Source organism: Electrona antarctica (genome assembly GCF_951216825.1).
Source record: "Electrona antarctica genome assembly, chromosome: 13".
Taxonomy (NCBI): domain Eukaryota; kingdom Metazoa; phylum Chordata; class Actinopteri; order Myctophiformes; family Myctophidae; genus Electrona; species Electrona antarctica.
In genome coordinates this window covers 17,568,194-17,580,237 of record NC_136794.1, presented here as the reverse complement: position 1 = coordinate 17,580,237, position 12,044 = coordinate 17,568,194, and the positions used below count along the sequence as shown (strand labels likewise).

Here is a 12,044-nt window from a genome sequence, read left to right as displayed (position 1 = left end):
CCCTTGTGGGGGTTAATCCGTCCCTGCTCAGAGGGGTTGATTCGGCACTGCTTCCATTGAAAATGAATGGTAGACTGTATCTTTGTATGGCAGATCATGCAAAGATTGCAGCAATTTGTCGTGTTGTCGCTTTGTAAAATCTGTTGCTCACATGGTTGTGACGTCATCAAGCGTGCATCCATATAGTGACGTGTGTCATTGCAGCTGCAGTTGCAGCTTTGCCTCTGGAAGTTGAAACCATAGCTCAGCTTCAATTTGTAGCTTTTGCAGCAGCTACAAAAGTTGCATGCATCTTTGTATCTTCATGTCGCTGGCTTCTATTGACAATGAATGGTAGACCGTATCTTTGCATGCTGCCTGTGTGAACTGCTGCATTATAGTCACCACACCTGTCCGATTTCCAGGCTCTATACCTGAGCCAACCCTGCCCATACCTTCCATTTGATTACTACAACAGTCCACTTTTCACAGTCAGTTTGCACTCTTCTTCAGACATATTCTCCCCACATTCACCACAGTACGTTTACCACTGCACTTTCCACAACCACCAACCCCCCCCCCCCATATATGCCCATAATAGGCACATAATAGGCCCACATTCCTAAAGTCTTTATATTGCCATATAAACAAAAGTTGATAGGATTTTTTCCTACAACAGCTCATGTTAAAAAAATAAACATATTTAGCATTTTCTGACATGTGACGATTGATAAGTAAACTATAGGCATTCTTAGCTGTCAGGGAAATAGCTATGGCTAGCTACAGTATAAAATTATAGGCATATAGGCCTATATGCACAATCATTGGCGCACTGAAGTGAACCATACTGTAAACATTCTTAAAAAGATAGCTTGGTGCATTTGCCCATAATTAAATATCCCACTTTAAAGTAAACCTTACCCACACACAAGAGGCTTTTGTCGGCTCCTTGTAGTGAGGCATAGTTTTTAGGCCGTGACTGCAAGGATTAAATGAAAGCACATGATGACTCAACCCGTGATTTCTCTGAGAGTTAGGCCATGGAGTGCAGTCAACTTTCTTTCTTCGCTTTACTTTTTCTTCTGACACGGTAGCCTATTTTCTTGCAGTCCATAATGGCATCCCCACGGCTGGAGACATTCTGCTGCCCAAACCGAGACGCAGCAACAGACTTTGTCATTTCTTTTCAACCTGTCTTGTTTGGCGCGTTATGTATCGGCAGCGCATGTCTGAGTTTAATATTTACTATAGTGCAAATTTTACCTAAACGCAAGGGTTACAGAAGACTAGGGCACTACCCCCTTCCAAAGCCTGCGTCGTCGTCACGGATATTATTCATCATCAGTATATGTGATATATTGGGATGTACAGGTAAAAGACAAACTATAACTCTTTGGCAATTGGCATACATCCAGACTGCATTCATGCGTATTGATGGAGGCACTGCAGGCACTAATTAGACTGCTAGGCCTATTCTTTCCATGATTGTTTTTAACATGTGAAAACGAAGACGATCTTTGTTTGTTTAGTTAGCATACTTTCCCGTTTCTAGACAGATGTAATTGTTTTTTCTTATAGCCTATATAATAATCTCTTTGTTAGTTTTTCCACACATTTTGTGTCAGACATAAACACTTAAAGGATTGTATTGTGTTGTAAATATGTGTAGGCTATTTTCTTTAACCGTAACATATTAGGTATTAGCCTATGTTTTTTTTAAATTATTATTATGACATTTGGGCCGGCTTTATGTGGCATGCCACTGCTTTAAGGCTAAAACACACAATGCATGTCAGTAATCCCAATGATGCTGCTTGAAACCGTGTTTCAAAGAGGACAGACGGGGCCTTTGTAAAGTCATTACTGCTGCTGTGGGGCCTACTTTGTACAAACAGTTACATTAAAACTGGAAAATGTATTCAACATTGTTTCCATCTATGAATAGACCGTCTTTTTTACATTGACATTAGCATTTTCAAATGATATGTAGGCTATTCATTTCAACAAAACTCACTTTTGTAGCTACCTGAAAGGAGATGCTGAATGAAAGTAACACCAAACATGTTTTGTAGTCCCTGATGCCCTATTTCCACTTGACACATTTTACATTGAAATGCACAGCATGTAAACTACATCATCTGAAGTTCCTGAGACATACTTTCCCAAGTCTTACAGCAATGCAGCTGGAACTTGACGTAGGAAACGGGGGAAACAAAGCAAGCATACCTTGGGGCTTCGTATTTCCATTACATCCAATATCAATTAAAAGGATTCCATGACAGAATCAAGTTAACAGAGCTCTTAATAACACAGATGACCAACAACTTTATGTGCTTCAGTGTTAATTGTTACCAGACATTCCTTGAAATGCACCCCATCCATCCCCTGCAGGATTTTCCTCCTTTGTGTTTACATTCTTCCATCTTTTACTCACACTTGAGTTCGTTGACAAGTGAGATTTGAAGCAGAGATTGTGCGTTTATTGTGTGTTTATTTTCCTCTCCAGGTATTATTTTGCGGTCATCCATCTGGCTGGGTCTTCCTAACGTCATTGACAGCATCTCAATGGCCAACAGCAGTGACGTGTTGTTCCCACAGGTCTTCTGTGTTGGGAGTTCAGTATGTATGCTGTACTTTCATAATGCTTTACAGTACACTAATGATGAGCAGTTCAACAACAATGGTGAAGTCTACATCTGTGAGATATGCAAATCACAGTCCAAGGGAAAGCAGAACATGTTTATTTATAATATTAGACAGCTTTATTCATGACAGGTAATGATTAAAAAACATTGAAGAATATAGTAAATAAGTAATTTCTCCAGACACGCAGATATCTCAAGCATAGACCTACTGTAAATTTGATGTGTTTACTGTTAAGTTTGATCTTCGAGACCATGTTGAATTCCTGAATCCATAAATAACACTCAACAAGGAATATTTTAAGAAACTTTATTTATTATAATTATTAATTTGTTAGTAATGAAACAATACAGGTACATACAAGAACTAAATACAGCACATAGGCCTATATCAGATATGACATCTGTGAATCAGTTCTATCTCTCCCTATATTTTGTTTCTTTGTGGACTATATGGAGTACAATGTTGTACTTTGGGTTGCCTGACTCTGACTCTGATCTATTTCTGGCAGATGTGGATCCAGCTGTTCTTCAGTGCGTCCTTCTGGTGGACCTTCTGCTATGCTGTGGATGTCTTCCTAGTGGTGAAAAGATCTGCAGGAATCAGGTGCCCGCAAATGTGTCACACTTTAGCCACGTGTCCCTACAACACCACCATCGCTCCTGTCCTGTTATATGGAGGCACATGTTACCCCTGATAGGCATAACAAATATTGGTATAAATTATTCACGTAGAGTTAACAACTCACAAAAGGCACCCTAGAGAATTACAGATATATCTGTCCCTAACACACCCTCTATCCCTCTCTGTGTTTTCACTAGGCCTACCCCATTTGAAACCCCATTTGGGTGTTGACATTCAGAAAGCAATTTAACAAGTTGCACTGGAAAACAGCTTTGCTTTAAAGCAGCCCGTTGGGGGATGCATCATGTAGTTTGGACTGCTGGTTCACATGCTGTTGAAATAAGTTCATGATGCAAATTCAGCCAATCAGTATTTTATTTGGTAACAGGTACGGTCGCCCCTTTTCCATCTCGCCCCACTACTCTACCTAGCTGTAAATAACAAACATAATTCATGTTGGTGATTATATGTTGGTCTTTATATCCACGGGCATAATAGCATGATGATGCCATTACAAAACATGGGCTACATGGAAGAAATGTGTTTAATAAAACGAAATTAACTGCTAGAAGGTCCTAAATTAACTTAATTAAGCAGTCACCGTCTCTGTCTCATGTTAATTTTTCTTATAGAGTATAGAGATAGACTACTATACAATCAAATAAATCTGTATACAAGATCATTTCAGATTTCAGAGAAGGAGGGAAATACTAAATTAACTGTTAACTACATTAACACATTTCGCGGGGGTGAGTTGGTAAAGGGGCGAGGGTATTCTTTTAATTTGCTATAATTTGTATTCATTTTTTTGCAAAGAGAACCAAGCCCATCTGTACTATTATGTGTTATAAGAGAGACAAGTCTCATGACTGGTTTGTCTCCCCCATCAGCACCATCATCCTTTATCACATGATCACATGGGGTCTGGCTGTGTTGCTGTGTGTGGAAGGTGTGACCATGCTCTACTACCCATCTATTTCCGAGTAAGTGTTCAGCCTGGAGGACTTTCATACATACAGAAAAGCAAAGGCTCGCAACTCACTTTTGTAATGCTCCAAGTATTTATTTCACAATCACAGCAGGCAGGACATACAACGTTTCGACCGGTATTGGTCTTTTTCAAGTATGCTTGAATATTTCAAGTATATTGCATACTTGAAAAAGACCAATACCACGCATTGGCATTTCTGTACATACACGCCTAGAAAACCCAACAATCTTTACATATTGTGTGTGACGGAGGGAGGGGCGCCGCCTCTACCGAACTCGAAAGACACCACCGAGCGTGCTGAAGCGCGCAAGTTGCCATGTCGAGCGTTGTGAAGTTCGGTAGAGCCGTCCGAGTTGCAACCCAATAGCACAGAATCGGAAATAAGTGTCTTGAGTGTCTTGAGTGTACAGGGTTTGATGAGGTCAGATCAACATATGGAATGTCAGAACAGGTCAGCTCCATATATGGAGATCTAAGCGTGGCAGCGGGGGCAGTGTGGCAGCAGGGCAGTGTCTTGAGTGTACAGGGTTTGATGAGGGTTTGATGAGGGCCTTCATTTTTGGGCCTGTTGAGAACTCTAGTTTTTACCGGCTGCCAGGCGCGGCTGCACTAATAACTTTGGGGCAGGCCCGTCTAGAGTTTTAATGGACAGGTATCAGTCAAAAGGGAGACATCGTCAGAACAGGTCAGCTCCATATATGGAGATTTAAGGGTTTGAGGTTTGAGGCCAGATGTAGAGTTGCTGGCCAATATTGATGACATCAGGGATCTCCATATATGGGCATTCCCATAAATGGGCTTAATATTGATGACATCAGGGATCTCCATCCCCAATGATGTCACGTGATGTCACAAGTGTGAGTTGACCAACCAACCAACCAAACAACTGACTGACGAGAATTGCATGTTTTCATAGTAAATGCGACCTGCGGTCGTAATAATAATAATAACATAATTATTAATAATATAATTAATAATAATACATAATAATAAATATTCTGTATATATCACATACAGAATATTTTCATATTATCGTATCATATTAGTACAGTGCTGTGGAAAGGAATTTCCCCTTAAATAAAAAGTCTGAAGTCTATACAGTGATATTGTTGGTCAATATTCATCTAATATTCATCCATCCCAGCATATAAAATGGAAAGGCGGGTGGCATAGCCACATGATCATAGGCAAGAAGAATTGGTTCTATGTTCTAAGTTCACGTGGTTAAAACATGATGTGTAACATCATCCACTGTTGCTCTGCTGTAGTTGTGAAGACGGCCTCCAACATGCCATACCCCACTATGTCACCACCTACGGCCCCATGCTGCTGGTCCTCCTGGTCAACCCTGTGCTGTTTGCCCGTACCACATCCGCAGGTAAGTACCCCACTTGCATGTGTGGAGGATTTCTGGATCAAAAAGGATGTTGAGGTAAACAGAGTCATAGACACTTTGTATTTCATTTATTATATGAGCTCATGGGATAAGTACGTTAACCACTTAAAACCTGTTTTTGACCGGGGTACCACAGGGGTCTACTTGACCAGGGGCCACTTAGTCTCCTCCGCCCGTTTTTTCCTCAACACCAAATCTCTTTGCTGAAAATAGCTGATCTAGAAGCTCACAACATGCCGCACAGTGGCACATTGTGGGCTTGTAGAACTGCTATTTTCGCCAAATGTTTGCCTATTATTGAGATGCTAGAGATAAAACACACAGGTCGGTGGTCAAGTAGCTCTCTGGAGAAAGCAGGCCTGGGATGCCATGGCATCTTGATTCTGTAATATTCACTCGGCAGAACAAAACATAAGGCCATGGGTGAACAACATGATACAATTTAGGCATTTAGCAGACGCTCTTAATCCAGAGCGACTTACATTAAGCAAGAACAAAAAGCATGGGAATACATCACATATATAAAAAGCATTTATCAAGAAACATGCGTAGCTAAGAACGTAACTAGAACATATCTATATATAATGACACTATACATATAAGCTATACATATATATTATACTATGCTGTACTGTTATTGTGCTGTCTACATGACATGCTATAAGTCTGTTTCAAATGCTATCTAAGTCTAAAAAGTGCTGTCTAAGGGGGTAGGGTAAGTGCTATGGGCCAAAGTGCTATGATAACAAGACAGTAGGGTCTTACCTAATATAATGAACAATTCCACAAATGTCTAGGTATACAAACAATAGCTACACGTTCACGAGCAGCGAATAACCACCATACTCATCTTCTCTATTTAGTGACGTCTTTGCTAAAAGGTCGGCAAGGAATCTACACAGAGAATGAGAGACGCCTGGCCACAGAGATAAAGATACGGTTCTTTAAAATCATGCTGGTCTTTTCTATCTGGTATGTTATGTTCCTTTTTCAGGTTATCATAGCATACAGCCTAATTTACAAGGTAATTAACTGCTCATTTTGGCGAGCCACATGGTCATGCAAAAATGTATAAAATAGGCTTAGCGTATCTTGATTGGCTCTTTTTGTATTTTTTAAACATCAAGTATTACCTCTGGTGTAACTGTGGAAACATTATTAGTAAACATGTACTGAAGGGCTGCTCAATTTCTTGCAATAAAGTAAAAATTGTCTTTTTGAAAATTGCTATCACTGACAACAAAAAGATTCAGCATGTTTTTTGTACAAAAGTGATTATTTCAAGTTAATTTCAGTTAGTGTCATCTAAAAAGAAAAAACAACCTCTGAACTGATGTTTTTAGCTGGGTGCCCAATATTATCAACGAGAGCCTGCTGTTCTTCCTGGAAATGCAGCCAGACATGAAAGACAGCAGCCTGAGGAACATAAGGAATGCAGCCCTCATCACATGGTTCATCATGGTGGGTCACAGCTAGAGCATATCGACCATTATCTGACTTTAGTAATGACGGCTGGTGGCTGCATAATCCTGATTATAATCAGGAAATAATTGTCCTGATCTTTAACAACTTTCAGCCTGGCATCCATATTTTGGGATAGGCAACATTTTTCTAATGTTAAAAAAGAAAAGAAAAAAAAAGCAGATATATGAGCTCACAACCTGTTGCGACAGGTTCTAGCTCGGCTAAAATGTATTTAAATAGTTCTCAAGTCAGTGTTTCTGAACTTTTTGGGGGCCAGTGACATCCCTGTCACAGCCATGTACTAACATCACATCTGTATCATGTAAGTATCATGGTCAGTATCATAGTATCAGTTCAGTATTGTGGTCAGTATGTCAGTATCATGGTTAGGGTTAGTGCTCTGACCCAGTACCTACATTCTGCCACCAAGAGCACCCCTTTAAAACATTGTTTCCGGCTCCCCCAGACTTCTCTAGCCTCGTGTAGCCATACTAATATCAATCTGCCTGGGGCAATATGCCTTGCAAAGGCAGATTGGAGGCTGCCTACGCGAGGCTAGAACTTCTCTGTATCACCCCTGTTGAGAAACACTATCTTAAAGGGCCACTTCACCACTTTTGACCAACCAGATCTTATTTTAATGATGTTTGGGAGACAAGAAACACTTCCCTGGGGTTTTTATGTGGGCAATATGTGTTTTTAGATATTTCAGTATTTCAAAGTGTCCATTGTCTCCATGACGTCATGGACACTGGGCTCACTTACTTCCTGGACTACATCAAGGAAGCTTTGAGAAGGAAGAGAAGTGGTCACGAGACTGGTCTGCGCCATGACACTTTCATGGACACTTTCATGGGAGCCAAACTACCCAGAAGTTTGGCAGAATGCACTGGAGTAAATGAGAGCTCAGTGACCAGCTCATGCGGCAGCGGTGGCCGAAGGGATTGCGGAGCGGTCTTGATACCGGAAGGTCGCCAGTTCGAATCAGCGGTCCGACACGTTAAAATGACCACCGCTGAAGTGCCCTTGAACAAGGCATTGAACCACTACGATGAAATGTTCTATGAGCAGGGCCTGGCTGGAAACAAGTTCTTGAGCTTAGCCCAGTTACCCTGGGTAAATATAGTAATCATTTCATAGTAATCAAACATTATTTATGAATGACTGAGAGTCTGAGACCTTTTGTAAAGTAATCGCTTCTGGAAAATAACAGAAGACATGTAACACATTATTGTCTGCTGTGTTGCTTTTCGATGTGTACACTGTAATTTTTATAGAGGTATGGTATCTAAAGAGCACAAAGTACCTTTCTGAACGTACCAAGTATCGCGAGACTTCCCACTGTTTCCTGTCTGGCCGCCAAATCCCGCGATACTTCGGAGCCAGAAACGATACCTGCTGCTGTTTAGATTATATACTGTGCACTCTGTGCACATCGAAAAGCAAGTGTTAGAAAACCTGTGATATGTCTTCTTTTATATTCCTGAACCGATTATATGACACAGGTCTCAATGGTTCATAAATAATGTTTGTTATGAGCTGGTCCAGCCGGCTCCATTCACTGCCATGTATTCATTGCACTTCCGGTGTGAGTTTGGCTCCCATGAAAGTGTCCATGAAAGTGTCATGGCGCAGCCCAGTCACGTGACCACTTCTCTTCCTTCTCAAAGCTTCCTTGGACTACATGTTGTCTCAGTAAGACAGCCCTCCCCCTATCCACAAGGAGGAGCAGTGGACCAAAGCATTATGGGGATTGTAGTCCAGGAAGGAAGTGAACCCTGTCTCCATGACATCATGGAGCCCATGGACACTTTGAAATACTGAAATGTCTAAAAACACAAATAAATTACCCACATAAAAACCCCAGGAAAGTGTTTCTTGACTCCCAAACATAATTAAAATAAGATCTGCTTGCAAAAGGGGTGAAGTGGGTAAATAAAATTCAGTTTGTGTGTTTTACATCTATTAAAAAGTAATATAAATTGTTTCATAATGTCTCAGGGGATCCTGAACCCAATGCAAGGCTTCCTCAACACCTTGGCTTTTCATGGCTGGACAGGCTTCGATGTGGACTTCAGCCTGCAGAGGCGGAGGGAGCTGGCCTGGGACTCCGCCTCCACGTCAGTACCCAATACAGGAGGTTATAACCCTATGGTGGGCTCCACTCTGCTCTATCAGAGCCATGTTCAGGAAGCCAAGAAGGAAATGACCGGCAACGGGCAGCCACCCTCCGATGCCATCAGTGTCCACTCAGAAGGTAATGGGCATGGCAGGGGTGATAACAGTGTCAGCTCCCCTGTATATCAGGGTTGGTAAAGTCCAGTCCTGTCACACTGTCCACCACCACCCCCACCACCACCACCATCATCATAGTCATCACCATCACCATCACTATCATCATCTACAGTACATGGTATCACTCAAAGCTGTTGCTAGACTGCCTCTTGTTATTATCAAGTTTGTGTTTGCGAATGAAGTGAGCAATAACTATAGAAGCTGGCCAAAACTGTCTGTCTGTCTGTGTCAGTCTGTGTGTCACGCTGTAACACCACCCGCCCGCCACCAGAGGGCAACTGAAATTGGAACGATACAGAGTGTGTGTGTGTGTGTGTGTGTGTGTGTCACCGTCTCCACACCTTAGCGCAAAACGGTCTTAAGCTGCGCACTTCTTAAGCTCTGCGCAGCTTAAATTCCGAGTTTTTAGACAGCTGGTGGATGGAAAAGAAGCTCCACCTCCGCAGACTTTTTGCGCGGAGGAGAGCGTTTCCGGGAATCTGGCCGTCGCGCAAAAAGTCCGCGGAGGTGGAGCTTCTTTTCCATCCACCAGCTGTCTAAAAACTCAGAATTTAAGCTGCGCGCAGCCGAGAACGTGCGCAGCTCTTTCGATAGTGTGGCAGCACCTTGTGTGTGTGTCAGGCTTTAATCCTCCAGTAGGTGTGCAGCCATCAGAAAAAGATTAGAGCAGTCTTTTAAGTTGTGATAATGTAGGTGTGATGGTAAAGATTAGGAGAGACTTGACCATGGTACTGTAATATTGTATGCAACATAATAGTGTAAGTATTAATTTGCTAATGTTATTTTAGTTGACTGGAATTTTGTACGATGCTGCTAAGCTAATATGCAGAGAGCAATGGGAAAGTGTTTACTTCCCATGTGAGATTCACTATCAGCATATTAATATCTATACTCATTCTGGAGAAAGAGGGCAAAATATGAAATGTATTTTGGGATAACTTTGTATGGTTTTGTACCATTTCTCCCCTAGTGGTATTTGTATGTTCCTGTGCACCATAGATAATGTACAAAAACAATTAAATGTTCTGTGACAATATTCAGGTACCTTGCATTGATAAATCACTCTGAAATAAAGATCGGCTTTCAAGGCATTTGTTTCTTGTTTATCAGTATAGCCCTGAGTATCATAAACTCAACTGAAATTGAGATCATATTGTTCAGTGTGGTGGCAAAAAAAAAAGTACTACTAGTAAAAGTACAACTTACTGTATAGTCATGATTTATTTATGCTATTCACAAAATGCAAATTCCCAAAATACATTTGGTTAGATTTGTCAGTGAAGAGTATGTCTTTAACAGTAGCAGTTAATCAAACAAGGTGTTTTATGACAAGAAAGCAATAGAATCTAAGAGGCTTCATCCAGTAATTTCCTCCTATTTTGTCTTGCTACTGTAGGTTCAGAGTCTAGTACAATTGAAATCCACATTTCCAGTGAACTACGAGACTATGAAGATGTAGGCGCAGATGCAGGATCCATGGAGAACTCTGTGAGACAATAAAGGGGACAAAATCTGCTTCAACTGCCAGCCTCCAAAAGTCTCTGTTGTATGTCCTGGATCTCATCAGATACACCGTTTTAGACCCCCTTAGCTGCTGCTAAATAATAGCCTGAAAATTATAGTCTACAAATCGCTGGATCATTTTGTAAAGTAGCATAGTTTTTCCATTTCCAGTTTTTGGGCAGTCAGATGGTTTTGATATTGCATTAGTCAACATTAAGCAATAAGACTACTCATTGATTCCAAGTCCCAGTAGGCTTGCCTCTTTCTCTCTCTCTTTGTCTCTTGCAATTCAGAAATCAACTATACAGTAATTTAAGTGTCCCCAGGCTGATTCACTGTCTCATGTTGAAGTCAGGTAGTCAGTTGTACAAATCTGACCTTCCTTCATTGACAAATAACCGATTGAATTACATAACTCTTTTCAACCTGATGCATTCAATAAAATGATCATTGGATTTGTGTTATGCATTCAATAGAATGAACATTGGTTTTCTGTTATACATTCAATACAATGCACATTGGCAATGGTTTTGAACACTGATTTTGTTATTTTATGCAGGTTTTGAGCTATACATTGAATATAGTGAACATAGATTTTGTGTTAAACAGTGCACATTGGTTTTGTTTTGTGTATTCACAGTTAAGTAGCCCCCAGTTTTGTTCGATGTATTCACAGTCAAGTAGCTCCTTGTTACCCTCAGGGTCACAGGGTCACGATATTTAAATGATTTCGTTTGAATTACAGATGTGCAGCTTTCTACCATGTATTTTTACTGCATAAATCTATTTTATATAATATTAAATATAAAGAGCATTTCTTAAAAGGTTTTGTTGGTGACACGGTTCCTTGATGCTTGAACTCTGCTTGGATTGTTCTTGTAGAACAAGAAATTCAAGAATGGATTTATACCCTGGTCAGGACAAGAGTTTACTGCCATGTACAGTACATTGACACCTTACGGTTAATGATTACACGGATCATTACATGTTTGAATTATAATTCTACATTAGGACACATTGATGTTCTCAGTTGTCATCACAATAATCCGCTGCTTAGCAATAATACACTCAAAGCTGTGATATAGTAGCCTGGCGCGGCCAGACTCATAGCGAGGGTTCACTGATGTTTCCTCCCCGCAGAGAATCTTC

The 12,044-nt window shown here is 40.8% G+C and overlaps 1 protein-coding gene across 1 annotated transcript; it reads left to right on the top strand.

Moving 5' to 3' along the window:
- Positions 1–1,094: 1,094 nt before the first annotated feature.
- Positions 1,095–11,589, top strand: gpr143 (G protein-coupled receptor 143; the record flags this gene model as incomplete). The annotated part of the gene is made up of 9 exons (XM_079517912.1): positions 1,095–1,350; positions 2,486–2,598; positions 3,134–3,228; positions 4,137–4,229; positions 5,506–5,615; positions 6,497–6,605; positions 6,977–7,094; positions 9,099–9,354; positions 10,789–11,589. The coding sequence occupies 9 exons, from the start codon at positions 1,095–1,097 to the stop codon at positions 10,890–10,892; spliced, it is 1,254 nt and encodes a 417-aa protein (XP_079374038.1). The 3' UTR covers positions 10,893–11,589.
- Between the last annotated feature and the right edge of the window lie 455 nt (positions 11,590–12,044).